At 40.3% G+C, this 19,247-nt stretch overlaps 1 protein-coding gene across 1 annotated transcript; it reads left to right on the top strand.

The window, feature by feature from the left end:
- Positions 1 to 1,553: 1,553 nt before the first annotated feature.
- LOC122882707 (transketolase-like) lies at positions 1,554 to 18,685 on the top strand. Its single transcript, XM_044210384.1, has 14 exons — positions 1,554 to 1,972; positions 4,489 to 4,606; positions 5,505 to 5,618; positions 6,608 to 6,705; positions 9,670 to 9,861; positions 10,364 to 10,482; positions 11,722 to 11,918; positions 12,172 to 12,336; positions 13,446 to 13,602; positions 14,650 to 14,780; positions 14,975 to 15,058; positions 15,310 to 15,403; positions 15,526 to 15,648; positions 17,887 to 18,685. Exons 1-14 carry the CDS (start codon positions 1,866 to 1,868, stop codon positions 18,072 to 18,074), a joined length of 1,887 nt encoding a protein of 628 aa, XP_044066319.1. The 5' UTR covers positions 1,554 to 1,865; the 3' UTR covers positions 18,075 to 18,685.
- The last annotated feature ends 562 nt before the right edge of the window (positions 18,686 to 19,247 follow it).

The raw sequence follows: 19,247 nt of genomic DNA on the forward strand, positions 1-19,247 counted from the left end.
CTCTGTTTGACCACCAGATATCACTAGATGCTTACTGTTAATCTGATGTACTCAACAGTCTATGGTTGTATCTCTGTCAACATTAAATTGTAATCAGTTGCTATCTGGCCCATGCAAGGGTTAATTTCATCAGAGAACTTGATCACTCTGGGTTTAAGTGACAAAACAAATGTGTCTCCTTTTCGGTAGGGAGATAGTGATTAACTAGATTGGCCAGGACAATGTTATTTCCCCTTTGAATCACCCTTCTCAGGTCCCCTGCTGGCTAAATGAGGAAGTTAGTCTCAGCCAGTGGCAAGAGTCACTCAGGCAGCCTTTGGATTTCTCAAGATCACAAGAGAAAAGGTTAGTCTTCTCAAATGAACATTTATAACTGTCAAATCAAATGCAAAAGGCAAAATAACACTCTACTTGGATTGTAAAAATGTATCTTCTGCCAGCTGTGTCAGCCATTATCTGAATGGCATGTAAGTGCATGTTGCAGGAGTAGCTGGTTGGTACTCCAGCTAATCAGGTCAGCCTCAGTGGAAAATGTCATTAAGGTGAGATTACTGTCATTTGTGATCCTTCCTTTTGCACGGCACTCTTACTGCGTGTCTTCATCTAAATGCTGTAACTTCACAGGATAGGTAAATTTTATTGTTTAAAGAGAGAACACCAGAATACATATACATTAGACTCTCCTCTGACAAGGTTTTGTCATGAAGAAGCCCATTGAACATCCTGTACTTAGATCCACAAAAAAATACTATTATGTAATGTTCAAGCCAAGCATACAGTATCATTCTGCGCTTTTACTGAAAGGGGTGTTCATTCTTTGTTTGGACATAGTCCTTATTTACATGGTGCTCACTGTAAAAGCCTAAATTTGAATGCCTTATCCTCCTTTTTTTTATAAATACAAATTTGTTCAAACATCATATTTATTAAAGGAGGTTTCTTGGTTAGATTAGATTCAACTTTATTGTCATTGCATAGAAATGCAGTTCAGCATCTAACCAGATGTGCAAAAGGCAGTAAAGTGCAGAGTGATGTATGTAGAGGTTATATATAAATAATAGTGAGGGGTAGATATGCATAAGCCAAGATGTATACAGTACGTACTGCAGTTACAGTGGGCATTACCGATATACGGCCACATGGTGCAACTACAAGAAAGTCCAATAGTATGAAGTGAGCGCATATATATATCTCAAATGAAATAAGAAACTAAATATATAAATGTTCGATTTATTTGTGTATTTATTATTCATTTATTCACACATTTATTTATTTATATATACTTTAATTTATCCATAGTTTCAAATCATGCCTCAACTGTGCAGCCACATACTAAGGTTTTGTAATATTTTACAATTCGGGCTGTTTATAATGAATTAATCTTGCAATGGTCGCAACAGTGTACACATTTGATTGTTTTATTAGATGTTTCCCTGTTTATTTTCACTCTTGAATTTCTGTCTGTTTTCTAAGTTCCATCAAAAAATATCGTGATACATTATGGAGCTAGTGAGGCTGAGCGTCCCTGACCAGTGTGTGCCGGACTGTGTGTGAGCGTGCACGGCTGTGCGTGTGGCCTTGGTCCCAAAGCCTTTCTCTTACTGGCTATGCTCATGCGTGATAGTTTGGAGTAACTGTAGGCTTCTTTTAGCCCTAGATTAGCCATATTCGTAGGATTTGCTTGCAAACACGCCCCCACCTTCCTCTCTCTCCTTCTCAGGTTTAACACTGTCTCTTTTTAACCCCTGCCATCGTCCACTGCACATCGGCTTTATTCGCGGGACAGCAGACCGGGGACTTTTAACTCTTTACTCCATTTAACCGACTTGTGTGTGCGTGCGTGTGTTCTTCGGTTCATCGGCCAGATGGAGGACTACCATAAACCGGACCAGCAGACGGTGCAGGCGCTCAGGAACATCGCCACCCGCCTTCGGATCAACTCCATCAAGGCGACAACTGCAGCGGGCAGCGGGTAAGAGGAGGAATATGGAGAGGTTAAACCGAGCTGGAGTTATAAAATAGTATTACGCAACAAAACATGGTTACTATCCTGGGCCAGTTACTGTATGATTCACGCCCTTGTCTCTTTAATGGACAAATTATAAAGTAGATACGTGGGAATGGATCACATAAAGACGACTTCCTGATGAACTGACTGTCCGCAGAAGAGGACCAGTAGTATAAAGCTACATAATGGGTGTTTTATATTGCAGAATATTTGCGCCCTTTATGGTGTGCCAAAACTGGTGATCTTTACAGTAAATGTCGTCTGCTTATCTTATTTTCGCTGTGCGTAAAACAGTTATGCGCCAACATGCGTTGTGTGTAATTTACGCACTTTTCGAGAAAGGGGAGGAGTTGGGTGTAGAGGCAGAGTTTATTTACTTGTCATTTTCGCATCTGGATTTAAGTCTACTAGCGTGTTAAGTTTCTGACAGCAATTAGACTTAATGCATTTAATTAACAGGCGTGTTTGCTTTGCACAACCTTCCCTTCAAATCATAAAACATTTATTAAATTGTGTCGGATTTGGAGGCTCTGCATAGACTGCTGCAGGTGCGCCAGTGCTCCGCTCTAACCCTTCGAGTACTCTGTGATCAGAGGAGGAGCGGGGACAGGATCGGTGCATGATCCCGTGCAGCCAGTGGTGCTGCTCGGACATCCATGCTCTTAGGGCGACGTGGTGTGTGGAGACGGCAGAATGGAACCGGGAAACGCACGGACGTGCTTCTTCTCCCCGCAGCTTGTTACACAAATGTCAAGTAGCAATCATTAAAAAAAAAAAAATACAATAAAATAAAATACGTCCGGTGATAAATTTCAAAATAAAATCCGAATTGACAAACGCGCTGCAACGTTTTTGGAGTGATAGAAAATAACAGATTCAAATGAAAATAAACCATAGGATACGTGAAACTGTAATTTCTGCATGCCAAAGGCTACACAAAGTATAAACACTTAGCAGGGTTGAGTAGTTACATTAGACAGGCCTGTTATGACTGCAGTATGTTACTGTCCATATATTGTCTTGTTTTGCTTCCCTTGGCATTATGACGAGTTATTTGAGTTATTTCCTATAATTGATTATTGGTGACTGAGATCTAGGTAGGCTACTTTTCTTTCTCTGTAGCTGAGCTTTCTGTACAAATAAGTGGACTTAAACCTGAAGCACATTTGTTCCTAGTAACTGTAGGACTGAGCCTTAAGTAGCTTATTCAAAGTTGGTTTAAATATTAAAGAACTTCCAGTTTGAGCTTGCAAACTTAAACCACATACAGAATAATGTTTCTTGAATAGCTGTGTCCTGTGTAGAAAAGGCCCATTTAAACTCCTAAGGCTCAGCTCTTCTTTCTACAGTCTGTCTGGTGACAGATTGGAGGAGAGATAGTAGTGATGTAATGAGGAGGCTGATGTACTGTAAACCCTGCACTTTTGAAAAAAGGAAAATTACTGGATTTGTTTAATAATAATAAAAATACTCAAAAATACATTTCAAATATTTATCTTCTCTCTTGACAGGACACCATTGATTTCTCATCTGTCTCTTTTTTTTTTTTCATCAATTACATAAACACACAAAATAAGCACTGGTCATAGGTCTATTGAGATGTTGGACAGTTGATAATAACTGAAACATGCACAGAATAAACAGTGACTGTAGCCTACCCTTTTCTGTTTATCCCAGGCTTTTATTAATTCTTAAAAATTCTTAATTATTTTATCACAGCAAGTGTTTATGTTTCAACAGTATCATCCATAAATATAACATCAGTCACCTTTCACTCTTTCATAGAACATCCTTTATCCCACATAACTTTATGATTATTCAACTCTTACTATTTTTTTTTATTTTATTTGTTTTATTTTATTATTTGATCCCATTTCAGGAGAGTGAGGGAAAAGGCCTTCATGGAAGAGGCCTGAGTGAGGTATTATTGGTATGTGGTTTGAAAATAAAGAGAAGAATAACAGTCAAGACATAAAACTCATAACTACAACCTGTTCTGTGTTCAATTGTCTTGATTTTAACAGTTTGGCACTACACATTGAATGATGTCTTTGTATTAAATGTATGCTTGTATGAGAGAGAGCAAAAGAAAGAAAGAAAGACATCCTCCAAATACATTTACACTTTATTTGTGTCTTTGAGAGAGAGAGAGCGATACTGTATATGTACTTACTGACTGTCTGACCCTGATGAAGTCAGTCTGACTAGCGTACTGTCTGTCTTACATAACTCTCTGACTACAGTTGGTCTGGCATGAATTAACCCACTAGATCGAAGGTGACAAAGAGTCAGATTCCACTTCTGATTGCCACTTTGTCTCTTTTTTTATGTCTGCCTTTTTGTCTCCCTTCTCTTTTGCATCTGTGTGCATGTACAGTATGCCCTGCTTATGGATTTGAACAGAGGAATCAGGAGTCACATAAAATTTTTCATTGGATTGCTGTGTGTCTAATTCCTCTCACGGCATCATTTTGTTGCAGTCATCCCACATCATGTTGCAGCGTGGCAGAGATCATGTCTGTGCTGTTCTTTCATACCATGAAGTACCGACCTGAAAACCCCCGTAGCCCCAGCAATGATCGCTTCATCCTCTCCAAGGTAACATCCACATGTAGCCATATGGGTGGCAGGTGTTATCCTGATGCATGCACAGAGACAACACAGACAGGGGACATCTAAAACAATTAATTTACCAATTATAAGGTGACAGAAAAGTGCATATATCAATATTTTTTTATGATAGTGTCACCAATGTCCAAATATCTTTATATAAAGCTGTTCTACATTCATTACTCTGCCACAAAAATAAGAATTAAAGTTGTGTAGTTGATGGATTTCCTGTTTCCAGGTTATCTAATAAATGAGCTCTGAAACAAGTTTCAAACCTGACTGGAAATTTTGATTTAAGTAGCTCAAACGTCTGTAAGCAGACTGTACAAACTAGTAGTAGAGAGTAATGAGCAGTGCATTGATGTGTGAAATTCCTTAGTATATGGGTTTATTCTTGCTGTGTGTTTGTGTGTATATTTGTTCAGCTCTTCGGTAAAACAGAAAATGTCCTGTTCTTTCACTCCACACTGTATTTATTCAACTTACTTGCTTTTTCACGGTTATGACATATCTGTGATCATATTAAATTTTTCACCCATGTTTAATTGTGATGTGATTAATCACTTGATGTCTATAGGTGCCAGTGACAAATTCTAGACTTTACTTTACCAAATGTCATGCCTAATTTGAGCACATACACTTCAGAATTAAAATGTTCGTTCTCTCATATTTCGTTTAGCAGGAAGCTCTTTGTTCAGGTGTGCAGGAAAGGTAGTTTTAAAAAAAAAAATGCATTGGAGGCATAAAAACAGGACCATATAGCTCCCTAAAATTGATGAGCGTTTTATAAACTGTGATAGCACTTGTAGCTCCTGCACCAGCAAATCAGGTATACAGTATGTGATCTTACACTCTAACCTTTGATCTTTCACCTCTGCCTCCTCAGGGCCATGCAGCCCCTGTGCTGTACGCTGTGTGGGCGGAGACGGGCTACCTGAAAGAGAACGAGCTCCTCAACCTCCGCAAGGTCGACTCCATCTTGGAGGGGCACCCTGTGCCGGTGAGGTGACATTCAGACTAGGGGTGTCGCAATATACCGGTATTGACGATAATCGTGACATTTAAAAATGAAATATTGATAAGTTAATAATACACATATGATAATATCGTGTAAATAATCCAGCGCCTCTTAAATAATTTCCATTTCTTTCCGTTCTGGCTTTGTCAGAGTTGGTGGCGGGCCACCCGCCATACAGCATAAAAAAGAAGACACCGTAACTAGCTAGTTTTTAGCTAGCTAACTTTCTTTTTCAAATTTTCTATAGATATCGTGAATTCTTTTGGTCATGATAATCGTGTAGTGAAAATCTGATATCATGACAGCTTTAACCCAGACCTGCAGGAAGTTCTGGGTCCGAAAGTAATTTATTCCGACATATCAACACATGCATTAGGAATACATTAAAACACTTACACTACCATTCTATGTGTTGATTTGGGGTATTTTGACAGTAAACAGATGATGTGACAGCCAATATTTAAAACATGTACGATTATACCAGTAAATGAACACTGAGGTAAAGTTTGACTTTGACTTCTGGCCTCTTCCTGCATATAGCCGTCTATCAAACTCTGCTTGGAGCTTGACTCATGACATATGACTGCTTTAGAATATAACATGTATATTTGCTGTACATTCTGTACATACAGAGAGACATGAACACACAGATAACAAACTGTATGCTGGCAGGGACATAGTGACAAAGATGTTCTTGTGTAACAGAGATGGTCTGTCCTCGCCTCCTTTCTCCTCTGCTGCAGACATTAATGACACTGTGTTCACTTAAACCCAGATACTGAAACACTGCTAGACACAGACTGTAGCTACTGTCTTGACAACATGACCGTCGCTGTTTTGTCTTGCACACTAAGAAATAAAAAATAATCCATCCACTACTTCACTATTTCATGCTTTCTGTGTTTGCAAACCTAAACTCTCCTACACTCTGTAAAGTAAGTTGCATATTTTGTGTGTGTGCTTGCTAACAGAAGCAGCAGTTTGTGGATGTGGCCACTGGGTCACTGGGTCAGGGGCTGGGAGCAGCCTGTGGAATGGCCTACACTGGAAAATACTTTGACAAGGCCAGGTAATATACACAAACACACACACACACACACTGTCCTTGAAAAGAAAATGACCTCACGCAGAGACTCTCCAACATGCACAAGACATACATGAAGGAGCACAGCAACCCAGCTTGCATCTGCATATATTAAGGTAGATGGTATGAAATTATGCATGACATAATGTACGCTGCAGCAAGCCGTGCTGACGTGACATTTCAACCTGCAGCTTTGCATCAAACTGTACCTGACAGGCCTGGTCTGCGTTGACATTTAGGCAGCCACTCAGAAAGCCAGGAGAGCTGACCTCTAATCAGTGTTACCTTCATATCAGGATCAATGAGGGTATCTGCTTAGTAATCTGAGATCAGAAGCGACTCCAAGAAGAGATCAAGTCGTAAAAGAAATCAGTGATAGGGATTAATTTAAAAAAACAATTTAAATGTATTGAAAAACAGAGTGCAGACTTCTGCAGCTGTGTCTTTTATATCTAATGCTAATGGTTTCAAACATATTTACATCACAGTAGATTAACAGGCCTGAAATGCACAGTGATCATCTACTACTCAGCTGAATGTTAGCAGGGTTGCAGATCAATCCTCATGTGTCTCCTTTGTTCTAGTGTGATCTAGAAAGACCTGCGTGGTTTTCAGTCCAACAATAGAGAGAGCAACATGGGTGTGTCCTGCCATGGGACACAACACATTCCATTCACATTTTCATAGAACATGGATGTGATACAAAAGCATCCAAGCTGAAATCTGAATTTCAGGAACATAGTTTGAGACTGTCTCCCTCTCTTCTGTCCACAATGAAATCGTTCAAAGGCATTTTTGTTTTTACGCACAACAGATGCAGTGAAACAGGCGGTCAGGGAATGCCATACTTGCAGTCTGAGTTGGCTGCCCTTGATATCTCTCACTCTGCATTCTGTGTGCATTCGATTGTTTCTGCTCTAATAATCACACATGCAAGAGCACAGTTCTCCCCCATCACTCTGCCTCACCCTTTACCCTCATCTTCTCTCCAAAAAATGGCAAAATCCTGTGCTGTGCTTCTGTTGCATCTATGTATACATGGTAGATTATATTGTATACACCATACATGTGAATGTGCGTGCATACACAAAGGCAGATGTGTTTCCCCCTGCGATGCTCGGAACAGCTTGTCAAGCTAATTCGCTGCAACATAACGGCTCAACATTCACTTAGAAGGCTGCATCACTGGGTTCATAACATAATCTGAGATAAAAACTGCTAAATGGCAACTACATCAACCCCTCCTAGAGGCACACACACACATACTGGAGTGGAGCAGCAAATATACAAAAGCATCTGCAAACTGTAATGGAAAATGTTGCATTTTATATTATTTCTGGTCAAACTGTAGTTCCTATAAACCTGTCAGCTTCTCTGAGGGTGGGGTTTATTAAAATACAATACATGAATTAACCAAATACAAATACACTTATCAGCGAGACTGAATAACTGACGTTGTTCATTGCTTCATGCTTATGTGACTCTGGTTTAATATTCTGCAGTTGCAAACATGTAAATATGAGATTGTTGGATCAAACACATGCAGGGTTCCTCCTTATGCTCGTTCAGGCTTTGCACCAAACCCAGAGGATAATGTAACTTATCACCCAGTGTATTGAGTGGAAGTTTGTTCTTGGTTGGGTTTGTGTTGGCAGGGTGTCATGGTGTGGGTGACACAAAATGTGAGTTAGGTGTAGGTGTGTGTGTGTGCGCGCGCACGCCAGTTGGACGGGTTCGGGCTATTTTCAAGGAGAAGTATCACCTTGTCTTGATCTGTTATTCTCACCTTGCAAAGACAGGATGAAAGGAAGTAGCACACTCACACACTCCTCACATCTAATGAGGGATTACTTTACTCCTGTAGCTAAAGCACTGCCTCAACCTGCTGTAGTTGTACTGGATGCCCTTCAGACTTGTGTGGTAGGTATTCTACATTTTAGTAAAAATGTGACAGAAGAAATTTTTGTTTACAAACCTGAAAATGACCTGAACTTTGTAATTTTTCACAGTTTTGATGTGCTTTTATACTGTATGTCCTCCAGATACGGTAAAGCAACTAAAGATGATTACAAAACATTACTGAGATTGGATAATTCATTAAATGCAAACTTGATGATTATCAGCAAATCAACAGAGAGGAGCCTTACCTTCCTAACCCTGCTGTTTCTTTATTCTAATACAGGGTTAACTGCATTTGTTATGGACCTAATTCTCAGTTAAAGATTTTAAAAATTTCAAAAAGATCTAAAAGATGAGTTATCTGCCATTTGAAAAATTCAACACCCACTCTTCCCGTATATCGTACTTTAACACCTGCTAGTACTAAACTGAAATATCAAGGAAAGTCATCAGTTGCTGAAATGATCGGTCATAATAACTTTTTCCAGTTTTGGTTCAATGCATCTGTATATATCATTATGGATATGGTTTCAGAGGAGGAGCGGACATATTTCAGAAACCAACCTGCAGGGTTTAGAAATCAGCACTATTCATATACCTCTTTTCTCTCCCTCTCCGCCTCCTGTGGAATTCCTCTCTTCTCTTTCTTCCCTTCTTCCTCTCTTTTCTTTCTGCACCGTGTGTTTTTTCTTTGCGCTTGGGGTTGGAATGCGTGGTGTAATGTGGCGTGTCTCGGCCTATCTTCCAGCTTTAATGAGAATGTGTCTATTTGACTGGAAAGCTGTCAGGAGTCGTTACGCCATGGGCAACGAGTGAGGATGATCAGAGCTCAGTGGGGAGGGGGGGTGTTTGTGTATGTTTAGGTGTAAGGGTCAGCTGTCACATTGAGCCCTATAAGGGGAGTCAGAGGATGGGAAGATGTGCGAAGAGGGAAAATGGAGCTGATATGTAAAATTACCCCTCTCCACTATTTATTCATCTCTTTCTAACAATCTATCTGTATAGGCTCTAAATGTACTTAAAACATGAAATCTCTCTCTCTTGTTGTAGCTATCGGGTGTTCTGTCTGCTGGGTGATGGAGAGCTGTCCGAGGGCTCAGTGTGGGAGGCCATGGCCTTCGCCTCATACTACCAGCTAGACAACCTGGTGGCCATCTTGGACATCAACCGCCTAGGTCAGAGCGACCCGGCTCCACTCCAACACCATGTGGAGAAGTACCAGCGACGCTGTGAGGCCTTTGGGTGAGCAGGGGGGAGTCAGAGGGTGAGACCAGGGGGGAGTCAGAGGGTGAGGTGAGGACTCAGAGGGTAATCAATTAATTGCTTGTCAATTATGGAGGAAAAATGGCAAATATTCGCTGGTTCTGGCTCATAAATTGGGATTTATTGCTTTTCTCCGTTTTATATAATTGGGTTTTTAATTGTTTTGGACAAAACAAGCCTTTTTAAGACATCACCTTGGGCTATGGGAAATTGCGATGGATATTTTTCACTATTTTCTGACATTTTGTAGACTAAATGATTAATCAGTGAATCAAAAAAATATCTTCAGATTACTCAATAATGACATAATTCATTCCAGTTATAGTGTCCTTGTTTTATATTTTTTGTGTTTTTGTCAGCATGTGACTTTGTTCATGAGATATAGTGTAACTTTGTGCACCAACATTGAAAAGTACATATACTGCAAAAATCAAAGTTGAGAAAACATGCATTTAAAGTTTGATCTCCTCTGTTTTCCCAGCTGGCATGCCATCATTGTGGACGGCCACAGTGTGGAGGAGCTGTGTAAGGTGCTGAGTCAGCCTCGCCACCAGCCACTTGCCATCATTGCCAAGACTATCAAGGGAAAAGGCATCCCAGGTACAATAATCAGTCACACACACATTGATCCACAGTATGTGAGGTTAATTATCAGTGTGGTTTTATCGTGTAATGCGTAGAATTTAAGTAAAGTTCTAATGTGTTCTTTCCTTTTTGATTAAAAAAATTGGTTGTTACTCAATAATTCCTAAATAGTATATAGTGGAAGTGCCATAATTCTGTCATTATTTTGTGTCTAGATGTCTTTGTTTCAAATTTGGATATCAAACTCTGTGACATACCGTATTTCTAGCAGAACAATTCAAAGTAACCATAACATGCACCATGTTTCATAACCATGACATCTGGCCTTTATTGCTAACCTGCTCCACAAACCTGTTTCTAAATGTTGGCTAAAATGGTGACAACTAACTGGGAATGATATTTCTGTCAGAAGTTTTCTTAACTGCCCCCGGGGACCCACCATCAGTGCAGAGGGGCCCCAACTCGCTGTAATCCAGGGAGTGCTTTAGTGCTTTAGCTGCTGCAGCTCAGTAATCCCTCAGAATGTGTAGGATACACCCGCAGCAACAGCCCATTGTGCTTGTGTTGTGATAACAGTAAAGGGGAGTGTTTGTGACCACGTGTGTTCGTGTGAGAGACAGAGAGATACAAAGAAAGATAAAAAGACGGTCGTTATCACAGCAAGGTGTGTGTGTCTAAGAGATGAGTATGTACATAAGATTGTGTCCAAAATCGTGTTGTTATAACCCTGTGGCCTCTTGATTCTAACCTTTTTACCTTTTTGAAGTAGCCTGTTGTGACCCACTCAAGTGGACAATTGTTATCAGTGCGACAGCTGGCCATGTTATTTTTATGTTTGTTTATATTGCACATACATGTGGGGGAGATAAGTTTGCAGGATATCAGGAGGAATTTGGTTTGTAGAGCAGATGTACTTTATATTGTCAGGTGGGTCAAAATTTTTATTTAAACTTCCTCAATACCACAAGTACATACAGGTCATCTCTGAAGGTCCAATTAGTAACCTAATTTCTAATCGTCACAGGATTATGTTTTATCAGTTTAGCTCTACTATATCTGCCACTTTTAACTCATGGACACATGGAAAGGGTGAAGATGACACACGTGCACAGTTTATGCAGCAACTTTGACCACAATCTAACAATAGTAGTGGTGCATAAGTTTGTTATTATAACTTCCTCTCTTGCATGTATTATACTTTATAGTTGTACTTGTTTGCTCTAGTCCTTAGTTGTGTTTGTGTGTGTTTTTCAGCGGCTGAGGATAAGATGGGTTGGCACGGTAAACCCCTGGCCAAAGACATGGCTGACAGCGTGATCAAGGAGCTGCAGAGCCGCATCATAAACTGTAACAAGCGCCTCTATCCTGCTCCCCCCAATGAGGATGCATCACCTGTCAGCCTCCGCAACATCCGCATGCCGAGTGCACCCAGCTACAAAACTGGAGACAAGGTATGATCAGTGGTGGCAGACCAGTGGTGGCAAGCTCCGATGTCTTGAAATATCTTAAAAACTTAATCATTCAGGTTTTAAATTGTGTGCAATATTGGCCAAAACAAATAAATTTGACTTAATGGCACAACTTTATAGATAGAATACAACAAAGCTTCAGCCAAGCCGGGGTATCTAATATATATCAGCAAATAATCTGTCTGTATTGATTGTAGTTAATTGATTGGTTGTCTCATTGTCCCTGTGTAACCAGATTGCTACAAGGAAGGCGTATGGCATGGCTCTGGCCAAGCTAGGCCGTTACAACGAGCATGTGGTGGCTCTGGATGGAGACACCAAGAACTCCACCTTCTCCGAGCTCTTTAAGAACGAACACCCCAACCGCTACGTGGAGTGCTACATCGCAGAGCAGAACATGGTAAGGAGATGTTGGCTCTCTCATTAGATGGCTGGAGAGGTTTTGGACCAGTGCCCAAACTGTGAAGAAGTATGTGAAAGTAAAATGTTGCTGAAACAGTACACATTACAATTACAATACATCAAAAAAATCCTTACAGCTAGGTCTAGTGCATTAACATCGGTCCAGTTATTATTTTTCTGTAAGTAAACTTTCTAAAAATAAAAGGAGACCACGACCAACCTGCATATTTCCAAATTGACCAGATGCTTAAATTGCTAGTTGAATATAGATTGTTTTTAGTACAATAAAAAGTTACAGCCTGCAGATAAATGCTACCGTCTGTCATCCTTGAGTACATCATAGTGGCTATTGAAACTTTTCAATAAATAAATAGCTTGAATGATCACTATTTTTAAAAAAGTATTTCATATTATGAATTGTATTAATTTTGATATTTGCATTATCAAATGTCATATTCAAATGTCTTGTTGACAATGGATCACATCTTAAAGAATTGTTTTGTTTTAACCTCATGAATGAGTAAATCATTTTTGTATGTACAGAATGTAGCATTCAGCAGTATGTGTAGAGTCCAGCAACTGTAAAACATGTAAAATACTATTTTGTTTTTGATGGCTTATTTAAACAAGAGGCTACAGCTACGCTAGCAGCTCTGTGACACTGTACTTTGAGTTAAATGCTAACAGGCTGATACTAAGCAGGTTTAGTTTACCATAGTCTCCATCTTAGTTTAGCATGTGAGCATTGCTAATTACCACTAAACACAAAGTACAGTGGAGGCTGATGGAGATGTGATTAGTTTTAAAAGGTCAAAACTCCAGCATCACTTGTAGTATAAACAACAATTGGCCACAAGCCGAAACCTTGGTCTCACAGTAAAGTTGTTCTTTATACTAAACATTTTGCTGGAGTTGTGACCTCTTCAGACTTTTTCCCTTCTCCATGCACCTTGCGAGTAGGTGAAATTGTGCCAGAATTCCTTTCCTTGCAATGTGATTACTTTTGGAAGCATTCAGTCATAAACCAAAGTTTTTCTAAGCCATCACTCTGTCTTCTCGTCACCTCCTCCTTTTCCCTCCTTTCTTTTTCGCTCTGCTCTCCTGCAGGTAAGCGTGGCGATAGGTTGTGCTGTGCGGGACCGTAATGTGGTGTTTGCCAGCACCTTCGCCACATTCTTCACCCGGGCCTACGACCAGCTCCGCATGGCCGCCATCTCTGAGAGCAACATCAACCTCTGCGGCTCCCACTGTGGTGTCTCTATTGGTCAGTTCCTGTCTCTCTTTTCAACACTCACTATCTGAAAGAACTGACCTTTGACCTAATAATAATTAATTTTGAAGTCCTTTAACCCCTTCTTGTTGGTATCATTGTTATACAGTACATTGACATTGAGATGAGAGATGGAAAATAAACATGATATTATGATTACAAATTAGGATAATGAACATTTTGTCAGCATTTAACAGCTGTCATAATCTGTGCTGAGTTTTTACTGTTGTGGAGCGATCGTGTATGCTAGCCACTGTAACCAATATTATAGTTAATTATTATTTCATACACTCCTGTTAACATTCAAATTATATGTTCTACTGGTCTTCCAAATTAAACCAATCACAGCCTCAGTGATATTTGACCCATAAATTGAAGTAACGGCACTCATTATGACCTTCACTGTGACCCGCCTTTCCTCTCAAAACACCTTTTTCTTAAATGTAGTTTTGCTTTTGGATTGATTCAGCCCACTGAAGGATACAAAAACAAGTCAAACTGATAAGATTTTTATATTTATTTATTTTTATAATAGCTTGGTCAAAGTAAATCCAAAATGTGTACAATGCATGACAAATGAAAATTAACCCAAGCTGACATTTTGTTGTTGAACAAGCTCTCTGTGGAAAATATTTCATTCTTTATTGTTTTATCACATTTTGCTTCTTTAATTTCACTAGAGTGAATTGAACCTCTCCTCAGTATGTCTTGGTTTTAATTATCCTGAATCCTAAACCTTTTTCCCCCCATCTTCTCACCTCCTCTGTTATTCTGTTGTCCATCTTCCTCTCCTGGTATCAGCACTCTTCCTCCTCCCCACCTCCCTCTCTCTGTCTCATGGAGGTGATGACAGAGCGGCCTGATTCTCTTTCACCTCTTCCTCCTCCTCCTCCCCTTTCTCCTTCTCCTCTACCTCTTCAGGTACATTGCATGCCCACCTTTCCAGACTGAATGCATGCCAGTCTACCAGAATTTATTTTACATATGAGTCTTACTTACCTGGCAATTGTCCGTTTGGTGCTGATATGTGTGTATATTTAGGTGAGGACGGACCTTCTCAGATGGGTCTGGAGGATCTTGCCATGTTTAGAGCCATTCCCACGGCAACCGTCTTCTACCCTAGTGACGGTGTCTCCACTGAGAAAGCTGTGGAGCTTGCTGCCAACACAAAGGTACCCATAGTCGCCTGCAATAAGAAATAAAAAATAATTAAAAATTCAAATCCTGAAAAGAAAAATTCTAAAGGTTCAGAGCAGAGTAAAAGCCAGATAAGCTCTATCATATTGAGTTGTATGGGATCCAACCTTCCACAGTTTTTGTGTTTAAAAAGTACAGACCCATGTAGATTATTTCTGGTTTGCTTCAGGGTTTGTGTTTCATCCGAACAAGCCGCCCAGAGAACAACATCATCTACAACTGCAATGAGGACTTCCATGTTGGTCAGGCTAAGGTTTGTAGCAGCGTTTTCCCACCACCATCCTATTTCACAGTATGATCTAAATGCACAGCACAACCTTCAGCAGTCCAAAATTGTGATTTTTGGAAAGAAGATGGAAGACAAACATGATATGACACCATTTTAAATGTATTCTTCAAACTCATCATTATTTTTCTATTTTATCCCTCATTGTTATTGCAAATGACTAATCTGGCGAGACTGTGTCGAGTCTACATACAAATATAAATTCCCTTCCCATTCAGGTTGTGTATAAAACCAATGACGACCATGTGACTGTGATTGGAGCAGGAGTGACCCTCCATGAGTCTCTTGCTGCTGCTGAACAGCTGAAGAAAGGTACAGAGAAAGAGAGCAAGAAAGACAAAAACAAAAGAAGCCAACCCATGTCAGCATCAAAAGTATAATGAACAATCAGTTTGACTGAGGTGCATCCTCCTCCTTCCTCTCTCCTCCCTCAGAAAGAATTAACATCCGTGTGATTGACCCGTTCACCATCAAACCCCTGGATTCCAAGACCATCATCGACAACGCCAGGGCCACCAGAGGACGCATCATCACAGTGGAGGACCACTACTATGAAGGTGAGGAGTCTGGAATCACAAATTCCCTTCCAAAACAAATTTGGAACATCTAGATATGGCTAAATTATTTTCTTTTACATATTCTTAACCTGATCAAGCAAGGTGCATTTCAGCTTACAACATCCAGGGTTCAACTCTGACTTGTCACATGTCCTTATCCTCGGTCTATCTATCCTGCCTATTTCCACTGCAGACCCTCCAATAGATCAAAATAAGCATTTAAAAATTTAAATTTCATGTAAATTCAGCCATATCAGTGTGAATTATGAAAGCGCATTTTAAACCCCATTTGTTTCCTGCGGTATATTCCTGAAATTAAGATTTGATATTGGTGGTATTGATTTATATTGTCCCATAAATAGATATACTATTACCATAAAATGCCAGAAATGCATTGTCACAAATGGCAAATTAACAAAGTAATCTCAATTCCCGTGACCCTTACATTTCTGGATGCAGAATGTTGCTACATGATGCTACGTCACATATAATGACATTCCGAAATAAGTTAACGTGATACTTTTCAACAGGTCCAAATAATATAGAGCAATATAAAGTGCCATTCTACTACATAAATCTGAATTTTATAATCATGTCCAACTAAAATCGGGACAGTCACACCAGTGTGGAGTCCATGGCATTAGCAAGAGAGCTTTAACAAGCAGACATAAGGATTATTATGCAGCTGCTTGTGTATTAACTCATGAATAAAAATGCCTGGAGCAGAAAAGGACAAAGGTCTGTCTGCAGATAGAGAAGCTCTGAGAAAGGCTGGACTCTGAGCAAGGGAGGAGAGAAAACAGCATGAGGAACTGTGTGTGGCAGAGACTTTGGGTGCAGGTTGTGGGTGTAAAGAGAGAGACGGAATAAATATATACTGTGGAATAGATAAACAGCATAACAGTATATGGAGGGGGAAGAGAAGAGGGAGGGTGGAAGAGGAGGACCTAGGAGAGCCTGTCAGGGTTTCTTAATTTCAGCTCTGGCCTTCGGGCTCTTGCTGACCTACATATATTACCAGCATGACAAAAACGAGTGTCCAGAATTTGCTTTCTCTATTCTCTCTCTCCCCTTCTCTCTCTTACTGTGTTTGTTTGCGTTTTTGTTGTCCTACATGTAGCTGCTTTCTCGGCCCTTTGAGATTACCTTTGTCTACTTGCCATGATAGAGCCAAACAAAAAAAGGGAGACAACAGTGGTGTTTGATCAGTGCTTTAGCACCCCTACCTTCAATCACACACACACACACACACACACACACACACACACATATATTCAGATTCATGTGAGTAGTTGATTACATGTAAAGAAAAATGTAAAAGCTTAACAGGAGTTGTGATATGTCCATGCGTGCTCATGCAAGTTGCAGATATAAAGGAAAGCTGTCCAAGAACGTAGCATTTTTGGCAGTTGTATGTATTTGTGTGTGTGAGTGTATTTGTGGGGGGTGGTGTGCTGGCACTTGGCAGAGGGTGGAAACCACGTGGTATCCAGGGAACTGGGGGATGTGGTGTACAGATGGGTAAATGTTATGCAGAGGGTAATATTCCTCTCAATAGAAGGGCTCTCTAGACCCTTTCACCTCTCTGAAGATTTTTTTGTTTGATTTCATTTTGGAGAGATCACAACATATCCCAAGAGTCTGATGGAGCCACAGAAAAGTTAGCACAAAGCTAGCCCAAATGATGCACGACTATACATGCTCCCTATAATGTGTACATTACAATACTACTGTACTAATGTTCACAGTGCCGTGTTTTACTAGTTAATATATAACAAATTCACGTACTACACCAATTTATGACACAAGATCTGAGCAGTTTGCAATTTTAAAATACTACGGCAAATTTCACATTTTAAAACTCCACAAATAGTTATAAAGCGTGTTGTTCCAAGGAATTGACTTGCAGGCAGAGAGAAGGGGAGGATGGAGTGAGAGGAGAGTCTTAAAGGGGTGAAAGTGAGACGGGAGGAGTGAGAAAGCCAAGGGAGGGCCGCGTCCGTCCTGTCATTCCACATCACATCGCTGCAGAGCTCAATCGCCCATGGAGGTGTGAGAGATTTGATATGACAGAAGGGTGGAACTCAAAAGAAGGAAAGGTGGAAGATTAAAGAACAAATGAGAGACATCAATCTGAATATTAGGAGAAATTCTAGAAAAAACTATTTTGTGTGTAGGATTTTAGTGAACTGACCCTTTAATCCATAGTCCTGACTGCTCTTTATTCTGATTCTTCAGGTGGTCTAGGTGAGGCAGTGTGCTCGGCGGTAGTGAATGAGACCGGCTTCACCGTCCACCGCTTGGCGGTTTCCCAGGTGCCCCGCAGCGGCAAGCCCCATGAGCTACTCCGAATCTTTGGCATTGACCGTGACGGCATCGCTCAGGCAGTCCGTAAGGTGCTCAGTAGCTCCGCCAACGCCAAGTAAGAACGTTGCAACAGGGGCAGTAGCGGCAACAATGTGGTGAAGGACTCCGTGGTTAACTGGTGATCACCATGGAGACAATAAACAAATAAACCAACACAGAAGGAGGGAAAGCACTTCTGGCCCACTCACGCTCTCCTCATAAAACGATCTAAAGCATTTGATAAAAAAAAAATTAAAAGATAACATGGTTTTTCTCTTTAACTGTCATCTATGTGGTTTTGAGACCCCAGATTTTTACCCCATCAGTTTGTGAGTTCAGTAAACACACCCCTCCCCTTCACACACACACACACACACATCCACACCCTCTAACTCTTTCCTACCTCCCTGAGAAAGTTCTGGTACTGCTGTAGTGTTCCAGTAAAAGCAGTTAACGTGGTTTGGAGTAAAGTGAAATCTTTTTATATTTTCTGTGGAACCCCTCTCACTACTTCAGCGCGGCGTTTTATACGTCTGCACCCAGTATGACTTTGTAAATCCCACCCCACTAGATCCAGCAGGGTGTGGAGAAACTCTGGTTTGGTCTGTTTGAGCACTGACTGTTTTTAACCCTTTTGACCCTGACTTGGATGGGACTGCTTCTCTCCAATAAAGGGATGGTTTCTTCACAATACCTGTGTTTGAGGTCTTTCTTGTGGGTTGTGGTTGCATGAAACAAGGGTCAATTTTCACATTGAAAGAAACATTGTACAAAACCTGCTTTCTGTATTTTTATGTCATCCTATTAGCTTACATCCTGGAAAACAATGTATTTTTCATGGTTGCGTACTGAGTACAAGAAAATTCAGCAAAGGGGATAATGTTCTGCCTCTGCACATCCATAATTTTCTTAAGCTATATTAGGACTGAAGAAGTTTTATTGCCTCTGTAGCTCATGGCAGAAACTTTTGATAAAGACCCTTCATTTTTAGTCAAGCTAGCAGGGGATAGCTATAGTGATGATGACAAAGTTTTCATGCAGCGCCACCTAAAGGTCAAAATTCCCAATTATTCAAAACAAGTAAGTACACTGCAAGATACCTCAAAATATAAAGACCAAATTCCTGTCACTATGCTAACTGTGCTTTTAACATGCTAATTAACTTTAACATGTAACACAGGCAGCATAGTATAGTAGTAGTATAGCATAAGGTAGGTATGCTAGCAGATATATTGTTAGCTAACTGTATGAAT

This window comes from Siniperca chuatsi, linkage group LG10, assembly GCF_020085105.1.
Source record: "Siniperca chuatsi isolate FFG_IHB_CAS linkage group LG10, ASM2008510v1, whole genome shotgun sequence".
NCBI classification, from domain to species: domain Eukaryota; kingdom Metazoa; phylum Chordata; class Actinopteri; order Centrarchiformes; family Sinipercidae; genus Siniperca; species Siniperca chuatsi.